The sequence below is a fragment of the Mercenaria mercenaria genome, chromosome 15 (assembly GCF_021730395.1).
Source record: "Mercenaria mercenaria strain notata chromosome 15, MADL_Memer_1, whole genome shotgun sequence".
NCBI lineage: Eukaryota > Metazoa > Mollusca > Bivalvia > Venerida > Veneridae > Mercenaria > Mercenaria mercenaria.
The window spans coordinates 52,233,980-52,251,240 of record NC_069375.1 but is presented as its reverse complement, the minus strand read 5'-3'; the positions used below and the strand labels follow the sequence as shown (position 1 = coordinate 52,251,240).

The following is a 17,261-nucleotide window of genomic DNA, read 5'->3' as shown; positions in this document are numbered from 1 at the left end:
TTTGAAACTCATGAGAATTAGTCAAAATGTTTGTCTTTATGACCTCTATGTCAAGTTTGAATCTGGGTCATGTGGGATCAAAAACTAGGTCACCCAGTCAATTACATGAAAAGCTTGTGAACACTCTAGAGGCCACATTTTTGACCCTGTCATCATGAAACTTGGTCAGAATGTTTATTTTGATGATCTTTAGACCAAGTTTGAATCTGGGTAATGTCGGGTCAAAAACTAGGCCACAAGGCTAGATCAAAGGAAAATCTTGTTAACACTCTAGAGACCACATTTTAAGTTTAAAACTCATGAGAATTAGTCAGAATGGTTGTCTTGGTGATTTCTAGGTCAAGTTTGAATCTAGGTCATATAGGGTCAAAAAATAGGTCACCCAGTCAGATTAAAGAAAAAGCTTGTGAACATGCTAGAGGCCACATTTATGACCCTATCTTCATGAAACTTGGTCAGTATGTTTATCTTGATGACCTCTAGGCCAATTTTTAATCTGGGTCATGTGGGGTCAAAAACTAGGTTGCCTGGTCAAATCAATGGAAAAGCTTGTTAACACTCTAGAGACCACATTTTAAGTTTAAAACTCATGAGAATTAGTCAGAATGTTTGTCTTGATGATTTCAAAGTCAAGTTTGAATCCGGGTTATATGAGGTCAAAAACTAGGTCACCCAGCCAAATTAAAGGAAAAGCTTGTGAACACTCTAGAGGCCATATTTATGATCCTATCTTCATGAAACTTGGTCAAAATGTTTATCTTGATGATCTTTAGGCAAAGTATGAATCTGGGCCATGTGGGGTCAAAAACCAGGGCACTAGGTCAGATCAAAGGAAAACCTTGTTAACACTCTTAAGGGCCACATTTTTTATTCAATCTTCATAAAACTTGGCCAGAATGTTTGGTATCATGAAGTCTTTTATGATTTTGACTCTGGGTCATGTAGGGTCAAAAACTAGGTCACTTAGTAAAATCAAAGGAAAAGCTTGTATACACTCAGGCCACATTTTTGGTCTAATCTTAATGAAAATTGGTCAGAGTATTTGTCTCCATGAAATTTTGAACAGGTTAAAAATTAGGTCTGGTTGGGTAAACAACTAGGTTACTAGGCCAAATCGAAGAAAAAACACTAGAGGCCACATATTTGCTCCAATCTTCATGAAACTTGGTCAGAATGTTTATCTCCTTGAAAACTCAGACGAGTTTGAAAATGGGTCATGTGGTTTCAAAAACTGGGTCACTAGGTCAAACATGTTTGTTATGGTGTGTTACCCTGGTGAGCGACCTAGGGCCATCATGGCACTCTTGTTTGAATATAAATTAAAATTTTAAAAGTTATTGTCATTGATTGTAAGATACCAGTAACAGTTTTTAAGGTGCTAAGTATCCATTTTTAAACTGAAATTATGATGCAGAGATTATGTCCACCTTGGTCAGACTGAGCAGGAGGAATTTTCTGTCCAGGGGAATTTTGTTTTTCAGGGAATTGAATGTTATGTCGAAAAATAGGGGTAAATTGTCAAACTGCTGTCTGCAATGAAATGTAATGACAATTTGTTATTTTGTAGAAGATAATGCTACAAAATACCTTTTGTTCATTCTTTGCAATAGAATAAAAATGTCAGTAGCATAGAGACAACTTTATTTAACAGCAACTAAAACTGTAGAGAGCCGGCTTCTTATGCATGCTTCTGAAACATATTAAATCTGTCTTTTTAACTTTTACACTGCTAAATTTCTAATATAGACTGGTCCATCATTCAGTTGGGGCAATACTATTTATTATTTGAAGGGGTGTTCACTGAAAATTTACTGACTGAATAACAAACAGTGTAGATCATGATGCACAGGATGATCTTGGTCTGCACTGGTCGCAAAGGCAGAATCACTTGCCGTCAGCAGGCTAAATGTTTAAATTACTTATATATTTAGATGACAAAAAGGAAGAGAAAGTTATATTTAGACTGTCTTCAGACTCATTAATGATTACATTGATTACAAGAATTAGGTTCTAGAATAACATGAGGTCACAAAAATCAATAGGGAACCATTATTAATGATAATTTATTTGATTAATATAGCATTAAATGCGCCCACCTAAGATATTCATGTACATGTATATACTATACAGTACATAGTTCACAATAATGAGCTCATTGCATACAGTTTTAAGCTTATTGAGCCAAAGCAATATATAAGAGCGGAACAACAACAACATGAATTTAAGCAGTTACATGGATGAAAATGTGATGTGATTTGACTTGCACATATAGTTGTAAGTGTACACTTTTGACTATGCCAGTTTAAAAACGTTGCATACATTCTTGAAATTCTTTGAATTTGTTGTGGAACTTGGGTGAACTGTTGAAAAAGTTTGTTAATGAATCTTTGTGCATGAATCCATGAATTTCTTAAGATTGTTAGAAATAATGTGTGATATTTAGTAGTTAGACATTTGATTAATGAAGTTTACACATGAATAGTTTGAGGAGGTTGGGACTGTATAGTTTTAGTTCAGATTTTAAGTGGTATGTATAGATTGTAAGTGATGACTTGTGTGTTTACTGGTAAAAATTATATATAGGGTTTGAATGAGGTCAAACGGAGACTGCATGTCAATTTATTTAGATTCTGTTATCAGGATTTTTGAAATAGAAAAGTGAATAAATGTTATGCCACATGTTTCTGATGATTGTGGATGTGCAATATTGTGCAAGTAAAATGGAAATTAAGTGAATGCAATTTTTCCAAAAAAATATATCGTTTTTTTTTATGATAAGTGCAATGCTTTACACAATATTTACATTTTCCCTATACATTCCTTTGAATATTTTGATATTCAGGCAAAATGGAAAGGTGCCAAAGTTACAACAACACCCCTTGCTACAGCCTGTTTTGAAAATTCCTATGTTTATTCAGAGAGATGTTCCTTGGATAGCTTCACAGTTCTGTCTAGTGAACAGAATGACCTGAAACAGTGTCTTTTGTTAAATACAATAAAATATATGCTATTTATGGAAATGAAATTTAATGTAAATATTGTAAATTTAAGAAATTAAATTTTTTTTGAGTTCATGCAAGATGAACAACAGAATGTAGTCAGAAAATTGGTTAATTTGATGATTATATTCTTTCGTTTATTTCGCATGAACTACAGAAAATAATTTCATTTCTTAAGTGACCTCTCAAGTACTATATATACTACATTATTATCATATATCCATCTTAAATTGGCATTTGTTACATGTTATACATTAATTAACCAAAATGCTGGTTTAGCCAGTGTTCATTTATAACATTCATTTATATGTAACAGTTACTGTAAGGCCACATTCCATCTTTGACTGGCCAGTCTGTGATTGAGAAGGATATATGAAAAGTGGACTTTGAATACCTTTAACTACATCATTATCTAATCAAAGTGTTATGTTTATAATATTTAGATCTAGAAAGATATTCCTTTTGTTTGAATAAATAGTAATGGAACTTTGCATGTGTCTTGCATTTTGTGGGTTTTTTCATAACTTGTTAGTCCCATAATGAAACAAATGTGCATGTGATATTCTGTAAAAGCTTTCAGTGTTACTGTTGAGTTGTGATAAAATATAATATCGCAGAATGTTTGCATGTCATTTACAGTGAAAGTCTATGAAACTGATATAAATACATTTTTAAAATTGCAACTCTTGGACTATTATTAGTATTTCAGATTTTTTAGTTCGACTGTTCAAATAATGGTCCGAGCTATTCTACTCACCCTGGTGTTGGCGTCAGCATCGGCATCACACCTTGATTAAAGTTTTGCATGCAAGAATGTATAGCTATCATTTAAAGGCATATAGCTTTGAAACTTATTTTTTCTTTTTAGGTCAATTACCCACCTCACTGGGTCAAATCCCATAACACTGACATGTATTTTAGCCAAATTATGCCCCCTTTTGGACTTAGAAAATCCTGGTTAAAGTTTTGCATGCAAGTTACTATCTCAAAAACTAATGTAAATATTTAATTGAAACTTCACATGTTTCTTCAGGTGTAATAAACTAGATCATAGCATCAATTCCCATAACTCGGACATGTATTTTGTAAAATTATGTCCCCTTTTGAACTTAAAAACTTCTAGCTAAAGTTTTTTTGCATGCAAGTTACTATCTTCAAAACTAATGCAGATACTGGATTGAAACTCTAGAGATATTAGAACATTTAGGGTAATATTCCTGCTTCTGGGACAACAATTTGAATAGTCAAGCATTGGCTGTCTTACGGGCAGCTCTTGTTTTATATATAAAAAAGACATTGAGAAAAACAAGCAAAACTTTGAGACAGTTAAGTGCCTCATTTAACATTATCATAATTTTTCATTTATTACTGGAAACATTTATTTGTGCTTTTTCTCAGTCAGATATGATAATAAATGTTTCATCTAAATTCATGCATGCAAGAAGTACTAATGCCTTCTGTATGCTTTTTTTCAAATAAATGCAATTAATATACTTCTTAGGAAATATTTTTTCACCATTTATAGACTATTTTTCCATCAAATTTGCAGGCCAAGTTCCCGCCAAAGCAATAGATCAGAAGACAGTGCAAGGGCAACAACGCCAAGATCAGCCAGGTCTGTAGCATCATCCAGGTCCTCTAGACGCACACCTACCAAAGCTTTCCCACTCCCAGAGACCAAGCAGACGGAAAATGAGGCACGAGCTAAAACACCTAGCAAAGAGGAACGGAAAACTCCTTCAAGATCAGACAGTAGAACAAAAACCAGGGAACAGCAGGTATTGCATAGAATTAGAATTCAGCAAAGGACAAAATTGTGTTTAGTATAATTATTGTATAATTAAAAAAAATCAGTTTATAATTGTTGATTTTGAAAGTGAAAATACAGTAGAATCTTCTATATTAAGACCTCCTGTATTAAGAGACCACCGGTATTAAGAAACCTCTTTTTCAGTTCTTTTCTGTGTTGTTAAAGAACAGTTTATGTTGTATTAAGAGATCATTTGATATTGTTCTTCAAATGTGACTTCTCTTAGCCTGTTAGTGCAAGTTGTACTGTATAGAAATAAACCAGTGTAAATTGAGATGATAATAAAATATCTTCTAACTGGAAATAATAAGGTATTTTTTATGTGATCTGAAAAGTATCGGCTTATCAATATTTTGTTATTCAGCTTCAGACATCTGGTAGATCACGAGACTTTACGGATGACAGCTACACTTCGGTAACAGAAAGCGAGATGAGTTTTGACTCGGACATGAGAGGACAGAGACACAGGCCAAGCAGTCGCAATACATCACAGCGAAACATTGAGAAAATCATGGAGGACAGTGAAGAAGGTACGTTAGGATCTAATGTTTAGGCGGGTACATTAGAAAATACCTCACAATTAATACACATCCTCATATTCCACGAGTTATAATGTCAGACATCTACTGGCAATTTTATTTCACGTAAAGATGGGTGAAAATCAGGAGATTATCTCTGTTTTACTCTTGGACCAGTCTAAACTAAATTCTTGCCATAGTTAACGTTAAAGCCATGTTTTATGTCCTGTTTGTATGTGTCCTGGTCAGATATTGCTTTTAGAAGTAAAGTGGAATGAGTTATAAGAGAAATTGCCATTTTATATTTGTATGTTTACATGCACATTTTTGTCTATTTTTCTAGCAGATTTCTGACAGAATGTAAATGGTAGAGAAAAAAATTGCATTTCTACATTTCATTAGTGATATCATTGTTGTGAAAATATGACCACATCATATATTCAAGGGTCAGCACAAAACCCTCTAGATTGTTAATGCAAATTCCGGAGGGGTGTCTTATAAGTGAGTGCACTTTAAAAGTGAAAAAAAAATGGACAGAAAATTTCTTCACATTACAATGGATGTAGTTAAAAAATGTTTGACAGATTTGAGTTGCTACATAAACATAAATCTGCAATTTTAAAACATCAGATTTTTGTTTAACACATACATTTTGAATGTGCATGGCTAAATGAAGTGAATTGTGTCTTCTCAGATGCTTGTTGAAATAAAGAACAAAGTCCTATGCATACAAGTATAAAATCACAACCTCAATAAGTCGTTATCACACATGTAATCTTGTTACATTTAGAAGAGAAATTGTATAAAGATACATTTCTTATATTAACTTTGCCATTAACATAGTATGTGTATTAATGCATGTTGGTTTTTTTTACTGTATTTTTTGTGCATGTTCGCTATTACCACAGGAGCTTGAAATCATATTGGCCATATTTTATAAGCAGACTGAGACTGAAATTGACCTTTATCCTTTCTAATGACAATCTTACTAAAATCATTTCCTCTAGAATTTTGTGTAAAAGGATTTTTAAAAATTTGGTACCTCATTTAAAATGCATTTCCCCTCCCACTGGAATATCTGTTAAATTAATCATGCATTTTGTTTATGGTGTCTTGCTCCACACTTTGGCCAGACTGTTTAAAATATACATTAATTTTTCACTTACCCAGAATATACTACATTTAATGTATTTGAAAAAAAATCAGGTTCCTGTATTTAAGAAAGCTTTCTGTGTATTTATATTCAGTATTTGTTTCAGAGCAATATTCCATAGATCCAACATTAAATGAAACGACAGATCTCAATTTGTCTTGGATAACCTCTGATTCCGGTTAGATCCTATTTTCTTGCTGTGTTGTATTGCTACCCTTCAGTGCACTATTTTTGTGTTTGAAAACCTTATCACCTACATTAATTTTAGTTGCTTGAATCGTAGCATGTCATTTATAGAGGATATTTGTTTGTTTTTTCGTGAATATGGAATATATCTCACCTCAAATGTGAAAATTTTCTCACTTTCTTTTCTCATTTTCTCACTTTGAGGTGAGATATATTCCATATTCACAGAAAAAAAACAAACAAATTTTCTTTCTTTTTATTTTATGCTTAATTACGTTGAGGTGTGCATTTTGCAACAAATTTTAGTTGCGGGAAATCTCAGCGCGGAAAAAAAACGCACGTTAACAGACATGACGTCAGACGTGTTGTGACGTTAGAAAGACACACACAACAGAAAGTTCCATTTTATTTTATATTTTGCTGCATAACGTTATGAAATTCTCATGAAGTAAAATAATTTGAATCGGGAAATATACTATAAAGAACAATGTGGGACTACAACATTTCATCCTGTTTCAAGCAAATAATCTAAAATTTATACACAATGTACAAGTAGGTGGCATTTACAGTGAGTGATATGCAGTGAGTGATATGGGTTATATCTCACTGATAAAACACAGTATTTCATCAGTTGGCATAAAATAAAGCTGTGTATTGTTTTTTTGTGATCACCCTGTGTCCGTCGTCATTCGTCCGTCGTCGTTGTCGTCAACAATTTGACTGTTAACACTCTAGAGGTCACAATTTTGAGTCAATTTTAATGAAACTTGGTCAGAATGTTACCCCCAATAAAATCTTGGACGAGTTCGATGTTGGGTAATCTGGGGTCAAAAACTAGGTCACCAGATCAAATGAAAGAAAAGCTTGTTAACACTCTAGAGGTCACAATTTGGGTCCAATCTTAATGAAACTTGGTCAGAATGTTACCCTCCATAAAATCTTGGACGATTTTGATATTGGGTCGTATGGGATCAAAAACTAGGTCACCAGGTCAAATCAAAGGAAAAGCTTGTTAACACTGTAGAGGCCTCATTTGTGACCTTATCTTAATGAAACTTGGTCAGAATATTAATCTTGAGGCTCTACAGGTCAAGTTAAAATCTTGGTCAGGTGGGGTCAAAAACTAGGTCACCAAGTCAAATCAAAGGAAAAGCTTGTAAACACTGTAGAGGCCACATTTATGACTGTATCTTCATGAAACTTGGTCAGAATGGTAATCTTGATGATCTCAAGGTCCAGTTTGAATCTGGGTTATGTAGGATCAAAAACTAGGTCACCTGGTCAAATCAAAGGAAAAGCAAGTTATCACTGTAGAGGCCACATTTATGACCATATCTTAATGAAACTTGGTCAGAATGTTAATCTTGATGATCTATAGGTCATGTTCAGATCTGGGTCAGGTGGGGTGAAAAACTAGGTCACCGAATCAAATCAAAGGAAAAGCTTGTTAACACTGTAGAGGCCACATTTATGACTGTATCTTCATGAAACTTGGTCAGAATGGTAATCTTGATGATCTCAAGGTCCAGTTTGGGTCATGTTGGGTCAAAAACTAGGTCACCAGGTCAAATCAAAGGAAAAGCTAGTTTACACCTTAGAGACCACATTTATGACCATATCTTAATGAAACTTGGTCAGAATGTTAATCTTGATGATCTTTAGGTCAATAGGTCAGGTGAGCAATACAGGGCCTTCATGGCCCTCTTATTTTTTTATTTATACCTAATCTGCATGCATTGACTGCAGAAATTAAAAAAAAAACGTACAGCATATATAAGAATTATATGTGCAGCAGCTGACAATGTTAGTTGGCAAGTGAAAGGAGAACGTTAGCGAGCCTTCTAATTTTTTCGTCACAAGACTTCTAACCTACTAACTTAATATTGCCAGCTACTGCACATGTGATTCCATTTTTACACATGATTTTATTATTTTTATTGATTTTTATTATGTATTTTTGACTTTAAAATGCCCTTAACTTTGGCCAATTTGTAAGTAACTGAAGTGCAGGGACTTCATATACATTAACAGGAATGACATAATGATGTTTTAAAGGCAAACAACAATACAGAGTACTGATTTAGTTCCATTATATGTAGCATAACATTATATATTTTACTTAGAATATTTTATTTGAATTGAAAAATATGATGTAAGAAACAGAGTGAAGCTATAATATATTTGATTTTTAACCCTTTTACGGTAAAGATTGAAAAATTACTTTTGTAAATCTGCTAGCCTGATACAACTGGGAGTATATCTGGCTGGTAGATCAATGCTATAGAAGGCTAGTGGGTAGTGGCCATAAAAATTGCATAATATATTAAATTTACTCTTTCATCTCTCCATACTGTAAACTCATTTGATCCAATATGATTTTGTTGGCAGAACAATTTATGGTTTGGTTTTGACTTAAACTGTATTTTTGGGGACATGATTTGTAAATTCCTTTCAAAGATGAATAAATAGGAATTTTATTTGTTTATTTGGATTGGATTTGATGGAAATTAGTCTCACACAAATATAAATGATCTCCAAGTCAGTGACTTTGCTATCGTAACATTTCTAAATAAGATACATTTTCATTTAGTCAAAGGTTTATATCAACTTAAGGATATGTAAGACTTAACTAAATCATTAAAAATCAACTTTTCATGACTGAGTACAAAATAAAATATTGAGGTTTGAGCAAATGTCGTGCAGTTTTTGAAAATGTAATTTATAAAAATATAATGTTAAAAAAACAATATGTTGATTACTTCTATTGAAATGCAATCACCTCATAGAATAATGCATGCATTAACACCGAATATACAGTTCCTTCTGTGTATTATGGAATCCTGTTAGAACCATGTTGTATGTCGTCTGACACGCTTTGAGGTTGACGCACAACAATGCAACACAGTATCCCGACAATGCGACAAGACAATGTGACATGACACACGACAATACTATTGTAGTGTTGTGTCACATTGTCGCCTTTCAAAAGTGTCTGCCTTTTTTGCGTCTAGCGACAATGCAACATGACTAACTACGCTTGATACTGCGAAGCAATATTTTGCATTGTCGTCTTGAAATGTCCTGTGTAATGACTGTTCCGGAATCACAACACATGACAATGCGAAACGACTCACGACAGCACCACGGGACAATGCGAAGCTACGTTTGACAATGCAAAGCAATAGTTTAATAATGAAAATGAATATTAACTTGAAAGGGATGTCTGTGAGAGGAGGAATTTGTTTGACATGGCTCCTGAAAGTCTGTGAGTGCTCCTTTAAGTATCACAGACAAGTGCAAATGGATTGGAACCTGTTGTGGATGTCTTTAGGAGGAAGAAATCATTTGGCATCACCTACTGAAAGTCTTCGAGTGTTCCTGAAAATGTTGCAGACTTATGCAAATTAGTATGAACCTGTAAAGGATGTCTGCGAGAAGAAGCATTTGTTTTGCATCACCTCCTGAAAGTCTGCAAGTGTTCTTGCAAGTGTTGTAGACCAGTGCCAATGGTTTCTAACCTTTTGGTAATGGATACAGTAGGAAAAACTTGTTTGGCACTGCCTCCTGAAAGTCTGCAAGTGTTCCTGAAAGTGTCTTAGAACAGTGTTCTGGTCTGCAACACTTGCAGGAACACTCGAAGACTTTCAGGAGGCGATAACAAATGAGTTCTTACTGCTAAAGACATCCAAAACAGGTTCCAATCCATTTGCACAGTCACGACGGAGGATATTTCAAGACGACAATGCAAAATATCGCTTTGCATTGTCGAGCGTCGCATCGAGTTGCCGAGATGTCGTGTCACATTGTCATGCGTTGACCTCAAAGTGCAACCGGGTCCTAACAGGATTCCACAGTGTATGGTGAAAACAGTTTTCACTGTTTCATTTGTGGAATGCTGCATATTGTGTACTTTATATATAGTTTGACATTTCACAGCCAGATGATAACAATAATATATTGTATGATTTTGTCATGTACATATTTGATCAAATTTCCATCAGTTTCAGTGAAAAAAACTAAATAATTTTGTGTTTACGGTGACATTTATCGAACCTCCTTGATCATTCTTTTCATAGAAAACTAGAAACGACTGGAATATTTAATAATTTGTAAACATGCATATAACATGTTCACAAAAAGAGCGAAAATTCAGTGTAGACATACATGTCTGGAGAGTTCCTGTGAGCACTGTTGTCTGGCCGCATACTTTTGGGATATTTTGTCAATCTGCACAGGTTAGAAAATAACAGGTATCTATATGTACAAAGTTTCAGTTTTGAGGAATAGTAGTGCCTCTGTTTGCCTCAGTGTAGAAATAGGCTTAGCTAAAAATGTGCAAATGGCCAAATTCTTCCATTCAACTTTATAAAGTTTCAAGTTTCTTTGAAATGTCAATGCCCTTGTAACCACAGAACTATTTTGTTTGGTATCACCAGTACACTTTAGACTGTATTTCCTTATTTTGCTTGCTTTGTTGTTGCCAGTGTAGTAAAATATTTGTAGTTAAAGCTACTTGCCCACAGTATTGGTGAACTTTTTTAACATGTTCATATCCACCAAGTTTGGTATACAATATGACATTGAAAAACAATAAAGTGGGTGAAAATAAAAGTTAGATATTGGTAAAAATGCAAGAAGATTGTAAATTTTCTGCATTATTTCAAAAGCATATCATCAGTTTACTAGTTACCTTCTGCACTATATTTTTGGTTATTTATAAAAACAACTTGCAAGAATCTTATGTCAATAAATTTGTACCACTAGTCACTTTCAGAGTTTTCACTTTTTTTGGAGTTTTATGTGGGTTAGTTCATTTAAGCTACAGTCACACATACGGATATGTCCGTGCATTGAGGTACGGTGCGGATTGGATTGATCTGTGGGGTAGTAGACACGGATAAGTACGGAGCAGTACGTCTTAGTACGGTAATAATGGTGAGAAACGGGGAACAAAAAGATACAGGACGCGAATAACTACGGATAGGTACGGCGTACTACGTTGAACTACGTTTTACTGCGCCTGATAACTTGCCCAGCGCGTTGACGGATCTACGGTTAACTATGTTGAACTACGCTTAAGTACGGACAGCCTCAGATAACTACGTTAAGCTACGGATCAATACGCATGACTACGTTCGCATTAAGGTTTAGCAACGGGCTGCTAAGTTACATATAAATAAGCCACATGTAGCCAGCGTTTTCATTACGATTATCTTTTACTTCATGTCAATCTACGACAAGGTACGTTTCAGTACGGATAACTACGTTTAATACGTTGAACTACGGATGAATAAGTTTTGACCAAGTTGGACTAAGTCACGCTCAAATGGTCACGGATCGCTCAAACTTTTGTGCATGTTCAAAAGTTGGAGAAACGTGCAAGTTTGGAGTACGTCTTGAATACGTTTTGACCAAGTGTTAATACGGATTGATACGGATTACTACTTTGAGGTACGGCACAGGTACGGATCGATACAGATTACTACGTTTCAATCCGTGGCTAAACGTAGCTATCTGCGCCGTATGTGTGACTGGGGTATTAAGTAGTACATGTGATATAGCAGAATTGCATGCCAGAATAGAATTGCAAGCTGTTTTGAATAGTCAGCTATCTTAGGCCTACAAAACAATTCTTTGTTTCCAGTATCATGCTCAAAAAAATTAGGGTAGGTAGGTCGAAAAATACTTTTGGGGGGGATTTTTTTTTATTAAGTGAGACTTTTCGTAAATTATTTTTATGTCAAAAAATGAATACATTCAAGGGTGTTATGCCTTTAGAGCATCAGTAAGTTGATTTCTAACATCACTGACTATGTTTAAAGCATAAAAAGTCATAAAAACATTTAGGGTCGGGCTAAACATTTAAGGTAGGTCGGGATACTAGAAACAAACAATTTTTTTTACACCTTATCAAGGAGTTATGAAATCCATTAAGTGCCATAAAATGTAAAATATAAATTTAATTTTTTAATGTTTGCATGAAATAAGAAAACTTAATGGCACTTGTAGGAGTCCATAATAGCTATGTACTGACTTGCAAGTGATTGGCAAAAGTTAAAAATTTGGTAAAGAGAGTATAGATGTAAAAAGTTTACTGTGTATTTCTTAACCCTTACCATGCTTGATACGATTGATTCTGCCTTTGCAACCAGTGTAGATAATGATCTGCACTGTTCGCCATTCAGTCAGTATCTTTTTGGTATGCACAACCTGTTAATGGTTAATGGTACTGTCCAAATTGAAAGATGGACAAGTTCATTATAGAAATTTAGCAGGGTAAGGGTTAAATTCAGCAATCATGTGTTAATAAGAGAGTAGGACAAACCCATCCTGGACATACCCACTCCAGGACAAAACCCCTACCACTGAATTTCTGCTGGAGGGGTTTTGTCCAGGAGCTATTTTGTCTGACTGCCGTTAACAAAAATCAAAGAAAAAATATTTATAGTCCAATTAAATTAATATTCAGTGAACTATACCTTTTGTCCTGCAGATTTTTTGGAAATAAAAAAAGTTTTGTCCATCCACAGAAATACAGTTACTCAATTTTCCCTTTTCAGGCCACATCATTCTGTTCAAAAATGCCATGGAATAACTGATTTTGGTTGATAAAACTATTTTTTGTGTCTTGATGATTGCTTTGAAAAGAAGTAACTTGGGAAGATTTTCTTAAAACTTTTTTTTTATTATTTGAATACCAAAGCCGTTTGGCATAAATACTGTTGCAGTTTATATGCACAGATTACCAAATTTTTGCACTGAATTCGACTTGCAACGTTAAACGTTAAACTCTATAAGATATAAGTTTACAAGTACTAGGAATCGACAGGATAAATTGTATATTGAAGTTCTGAATTAATCATTCAATACCTGTCTTATCTTCTACAGAGAGACCTAGCATCAAGCAATCAAAACGACAAGACAGCACAAAACAAACACCAAAGAAGGCCCAGGAAACTTCAAAATCTGGGTCAAAGGTCACACCACAAGGAGGCAGAGGTCAGACAACACAATTGGGCAAAGGTCAGGCACAAGCTAGGGGTAGAGATGGACGGAGATTTGGTGAAATGACCGATGAAAGTACAACATCAACAATGTCAACAAGGGACATAACTCAGGATTTAACACAGGATACGACACAGGACAGCTACACTTCAGATGAAACTACACCAAGGTATGTCATTGCTAGACTGAATAAGTGGAAACTGTATATAAATAAAAAATGTGTGAAGTATGTTATTTAGCCACCTCAAGCAAACAATCTAATTTTGACACATCCTGATTGCCTAAGTATTCAAAGTTTAACAAAGGCATTACACAAACAAGTAAGCTAGCAGATGATTATTGATTTTTGTCACAGTTGTCATGGAAAAGGTGGCTTTATAACTGGTTATGATCAAAATAAATTATGTCTGAGAGTGCCAATTTTTTTTGGTCTTGGAAAATTCGGAAGCCAAGAGTGTGCAGCGTTATACCGAATACCGCGGTATATCGAATAGTGTTATGAAGGGTTTCGAGTGTATTTTCAAATATTTTGGTGTCATGTAAATATTTGGCAATTAAGGCCTTCAAAATCACCGAGGATAATATAGTTTTGAATAGTTTGTCACTGCCACTAGAGGATATTTTTGACATTAGTTACCGGTAATGCCATTGGCTTGGGCTTGAAAGTAAGTGCTCAATCACTTGTAAGAAAAAAATGAAAATGAAGAGGGAATTATGACATATTTGTGAATTTTATAAATAGATCACAGCTTATACCATTATTGGTGTATATCAATTGCTATGTTTGACATATTTGATGATTTTGAATATATTTAGGTCAGTAATTGAAAGAGAAAGAAAACAGGCCAAATTAAAACAACAATCAAGACCTAACCAGGAAACAAAAACAAAAAGAGCACCATCACCAGCAACAGAGGTTGCCCCTCCACAGAGGGTTACAACACCACTTAAAGCTTCAAGGTACAAGATTAAATTACAGTCAAACCTGTGTATAAGAACCACCTTTAAGAGAGTTTTATTCAGAAGTTTAAATAGACTGCCAAGTTTTATATCAGAAATGAAACTAGATGTCTTTTGAGCAGGTGTAGTTGGGGATGTGGGGTCTGTGCTGAAAGATAGTCTTTAGCACAAGGGTTTGACTGTAGAATTATATCTATAAAAAATAAAGACATTGTGTAAAAGATATTGTCTAAATCTTGTATTGTTTATGTTACTTCTTGGCCATATTCATGAACTCCTGGAAAAATACGAAAATGTTCACTTGGTTCTTTTTGTAAGTATTGTTTTCTAGTAAGACACAATTTATTTGATGGGATTTATGTAGTATGTGAGGGAAAATAAGCAAGATTTGTCTATTGGGTTTTCAGTTTATGAAACTTTTTAAGGTCTGAAGTACACCCGAAGAAGATTTTGGACAGTACGCTAGATTCAAGTCCAGAGCCACCAAGAATAGAGCGTCAAGCAGCTTTAAAACCTAAATACGTAGATCGAAGTATAGGATCTGGTAGCGAGGAAACAATACTGGCTTCTGATGCTGAGACAGCTGCCACTGGTGCAACAAGGGGATCTGCTAACAGGTACAGATACAGCAATATCCATTCCATATCCATAGAAAGGCTTCAGTAGTCAGAAACTTGTATAGGAATAAAATGAATTATTTAAGTAGCTGTATTTCTGTGTAAGGAGGCAATAAACAGTTTTCAGAGCTTCTTTGACTACAGTTGCCTACTTGACTTTCAAAACCTCACACAAAAGTCTGTAACTACACACCTGAAATAAAAATATTGCACTATTAACATGTATGTGTATCATTACATAATTATCGTCTGCAATGCATGTCTCATATCTAGTTTTCAGGCTCCAGACCTGATTTTGTGCTCTCGCGGTTGTGAAATCTGATAATGAAATAAGCTAAATTTGCCAATTTTCAGATCACTGCAGAAAATTTCCTGCAAATAATAGCACCAACTGCTACACAGTTTCTTACCCCAGTGACACTGTACATTCTGAAAAGCTCAAATATATGTGCCATCCATACCATTTTTTCACTATTTCAATTTTCCTGAGGCTTAAAAGCTCCACTAGCCCATTCACATCTGCAAGTCACTACGTCATAATTTCAAGATCAAGGCTACTCAACCAATTTTCACTCAATAGCTGAAACTCAAGCCTAACCAATGAAACTTCAATTCTAGCAATTATTATCATTATAAAGTACAAATATGCGCTTCAATCTGTAAATTGCCTCTTGTTTGTAAGTTTTACTACGGCCAGTTCGACACTTACAGCTGTCTTGTTTGTAAGTTTTACTAAGGCCAGTCCGACACTTACAGCAGCTGGGGTTGTTTGTAAGTTTTACTACGGCCAGTTCGACACTTACAGCTGAAAACTGTTTACTGCCTGCTAAGGCACTGCTTTTAGAATTTGTCACACTAGCAGACTTGAAAATTTCTCAATAGGCTTTCAAAATTAGTATGCAATAAAAGAAACCTTTGTCTTTCATGGAGGCAATATTTCTTGGCTATATATCAACCATATAATCAACAGATATTGTTTATTATTATAAATATTTAAGAAAATATTTTGTTCAAAAATTTATTGATTGAAATATTTTGCAGTACAAGATAGGATTCATTTTATAGAATTTAGTAAGTGATCTGTTCTAAGGGGTAATTTGTTTACATTTATGCAGTGCCAGAATAAAGTTGCTATCAGATGAGATCGGCAAATTGAGGGAAGAGTTTGTGCGAGCAAATAACGAGAGAGCCAATCAACAGCAAGTCTTACCCCCACCCCCTGCCCTGCCCCAGCAACAACAGAACCAGTATTATGACCAATATTTTGACCCTACTGAGGATCCTCTAGCGTTTATGAGAGGACCTAGGCGGAGAGCAAATTCATTTTCAGGTCATGGAGGTAAGAATAGATATTGTTTGAAAATGTATCCCTCTAAAATACATTCCATTTTTTCCCTATTTGTCCCAAGGCTATGTTCTAAAAAATTTATAAATGCATTTTTCAGAACTGTTTCTGTTTTGACTTTAATTATGTCTCCCACCACACAGTGGTGTGGGAGACATTGATTTACTCCAGTCTGTGTGTGTGTGTGTCACAAATCTTGTCCGCACTCTAATTTGAACATTTCTCATCTAATCTACACCAAACTTGAACAAAACGTGTTTGACCATAAAGTCCTCAGCCAAGTTCAATAACTAGCCAAATTGGCTTAGGCACTTTGGAATTATTGCCGTTGAATTATTGAAAATCGGCCTTTTTACTTTCGTCCGCACTCTAAGTCAAATATTTCTCATCCGATCTTCATCAAACTTGAACAAAATGTGTTTGACCATAAGTTCTCGGCCAGGTACGATAACTAGCTAAATCGTCCCAAGCACTTCAGAATTATGGCCCTTGAATTACCGAAAATCAGCTTTTTTACTCTTGTCCGCGCTCTAAGTCAAACATTTCTCTATCTGTCTTCACCAAACTTGAACAAAATGTGTTTGACCATAAGTCCTCGGCCAAGTTCGATAACTAGCCAAATCGGCATAGGCACTTCGAAATTATGGCCCTTGAATTACCAAAAAAAC

At 34.8% G+C, this 17,261-nt stretch overlaps 1 protein-coding gene across 12 annotated transcripts in view; it reads left to right on the top strand.

The window, feature by feature from the left end:
* LOC123554492 (uncharacterized) overlaps nt 1–17,261 on the top strand; it is a 105,386-nt gene that overhangs the window by 67,488 nt on the left and 20,637 nt on the right. For 10 of the 12 annotated variants that reach the window (XM_045344791.2, XM_045344704.2, XM_045344730.2 and 7 more), the window contains 8 exons: nt 2,483–2,527; nt 4,549–4,777; nt 5,174–5,339; nt 6,587–6,658; nt 13,555–13,840; nt 14,488–14,631; nt 15,057–15,248; nt 16,364–16,587. In XM_045344791.2, the coding sequence (XP_045200726.2) occupies nt 2,483–2,527; nt 4,549–4,777; nt 5,174–5,339; nt 6,587–6,658; nt 13,555–13,840; nt 14,488–14,631; nt 15,057–15,248; nt 16,364–16,587 (1,358 nt within the window). The remainder of the gene's footprint in view (nt 1–2,482; nt 2,528–4,548; nt 4,778–5,173; nt 5,340–6,586; nt 6,659–13,554; nt 13,841–14,487; nt 14,632–15,056; nt 15,249–16,363; nt 16,588–17,261) is intronic. The other 2 variants (XM_045344737.2, XM_045344753.2) reach the window with 2 other exon arrangements.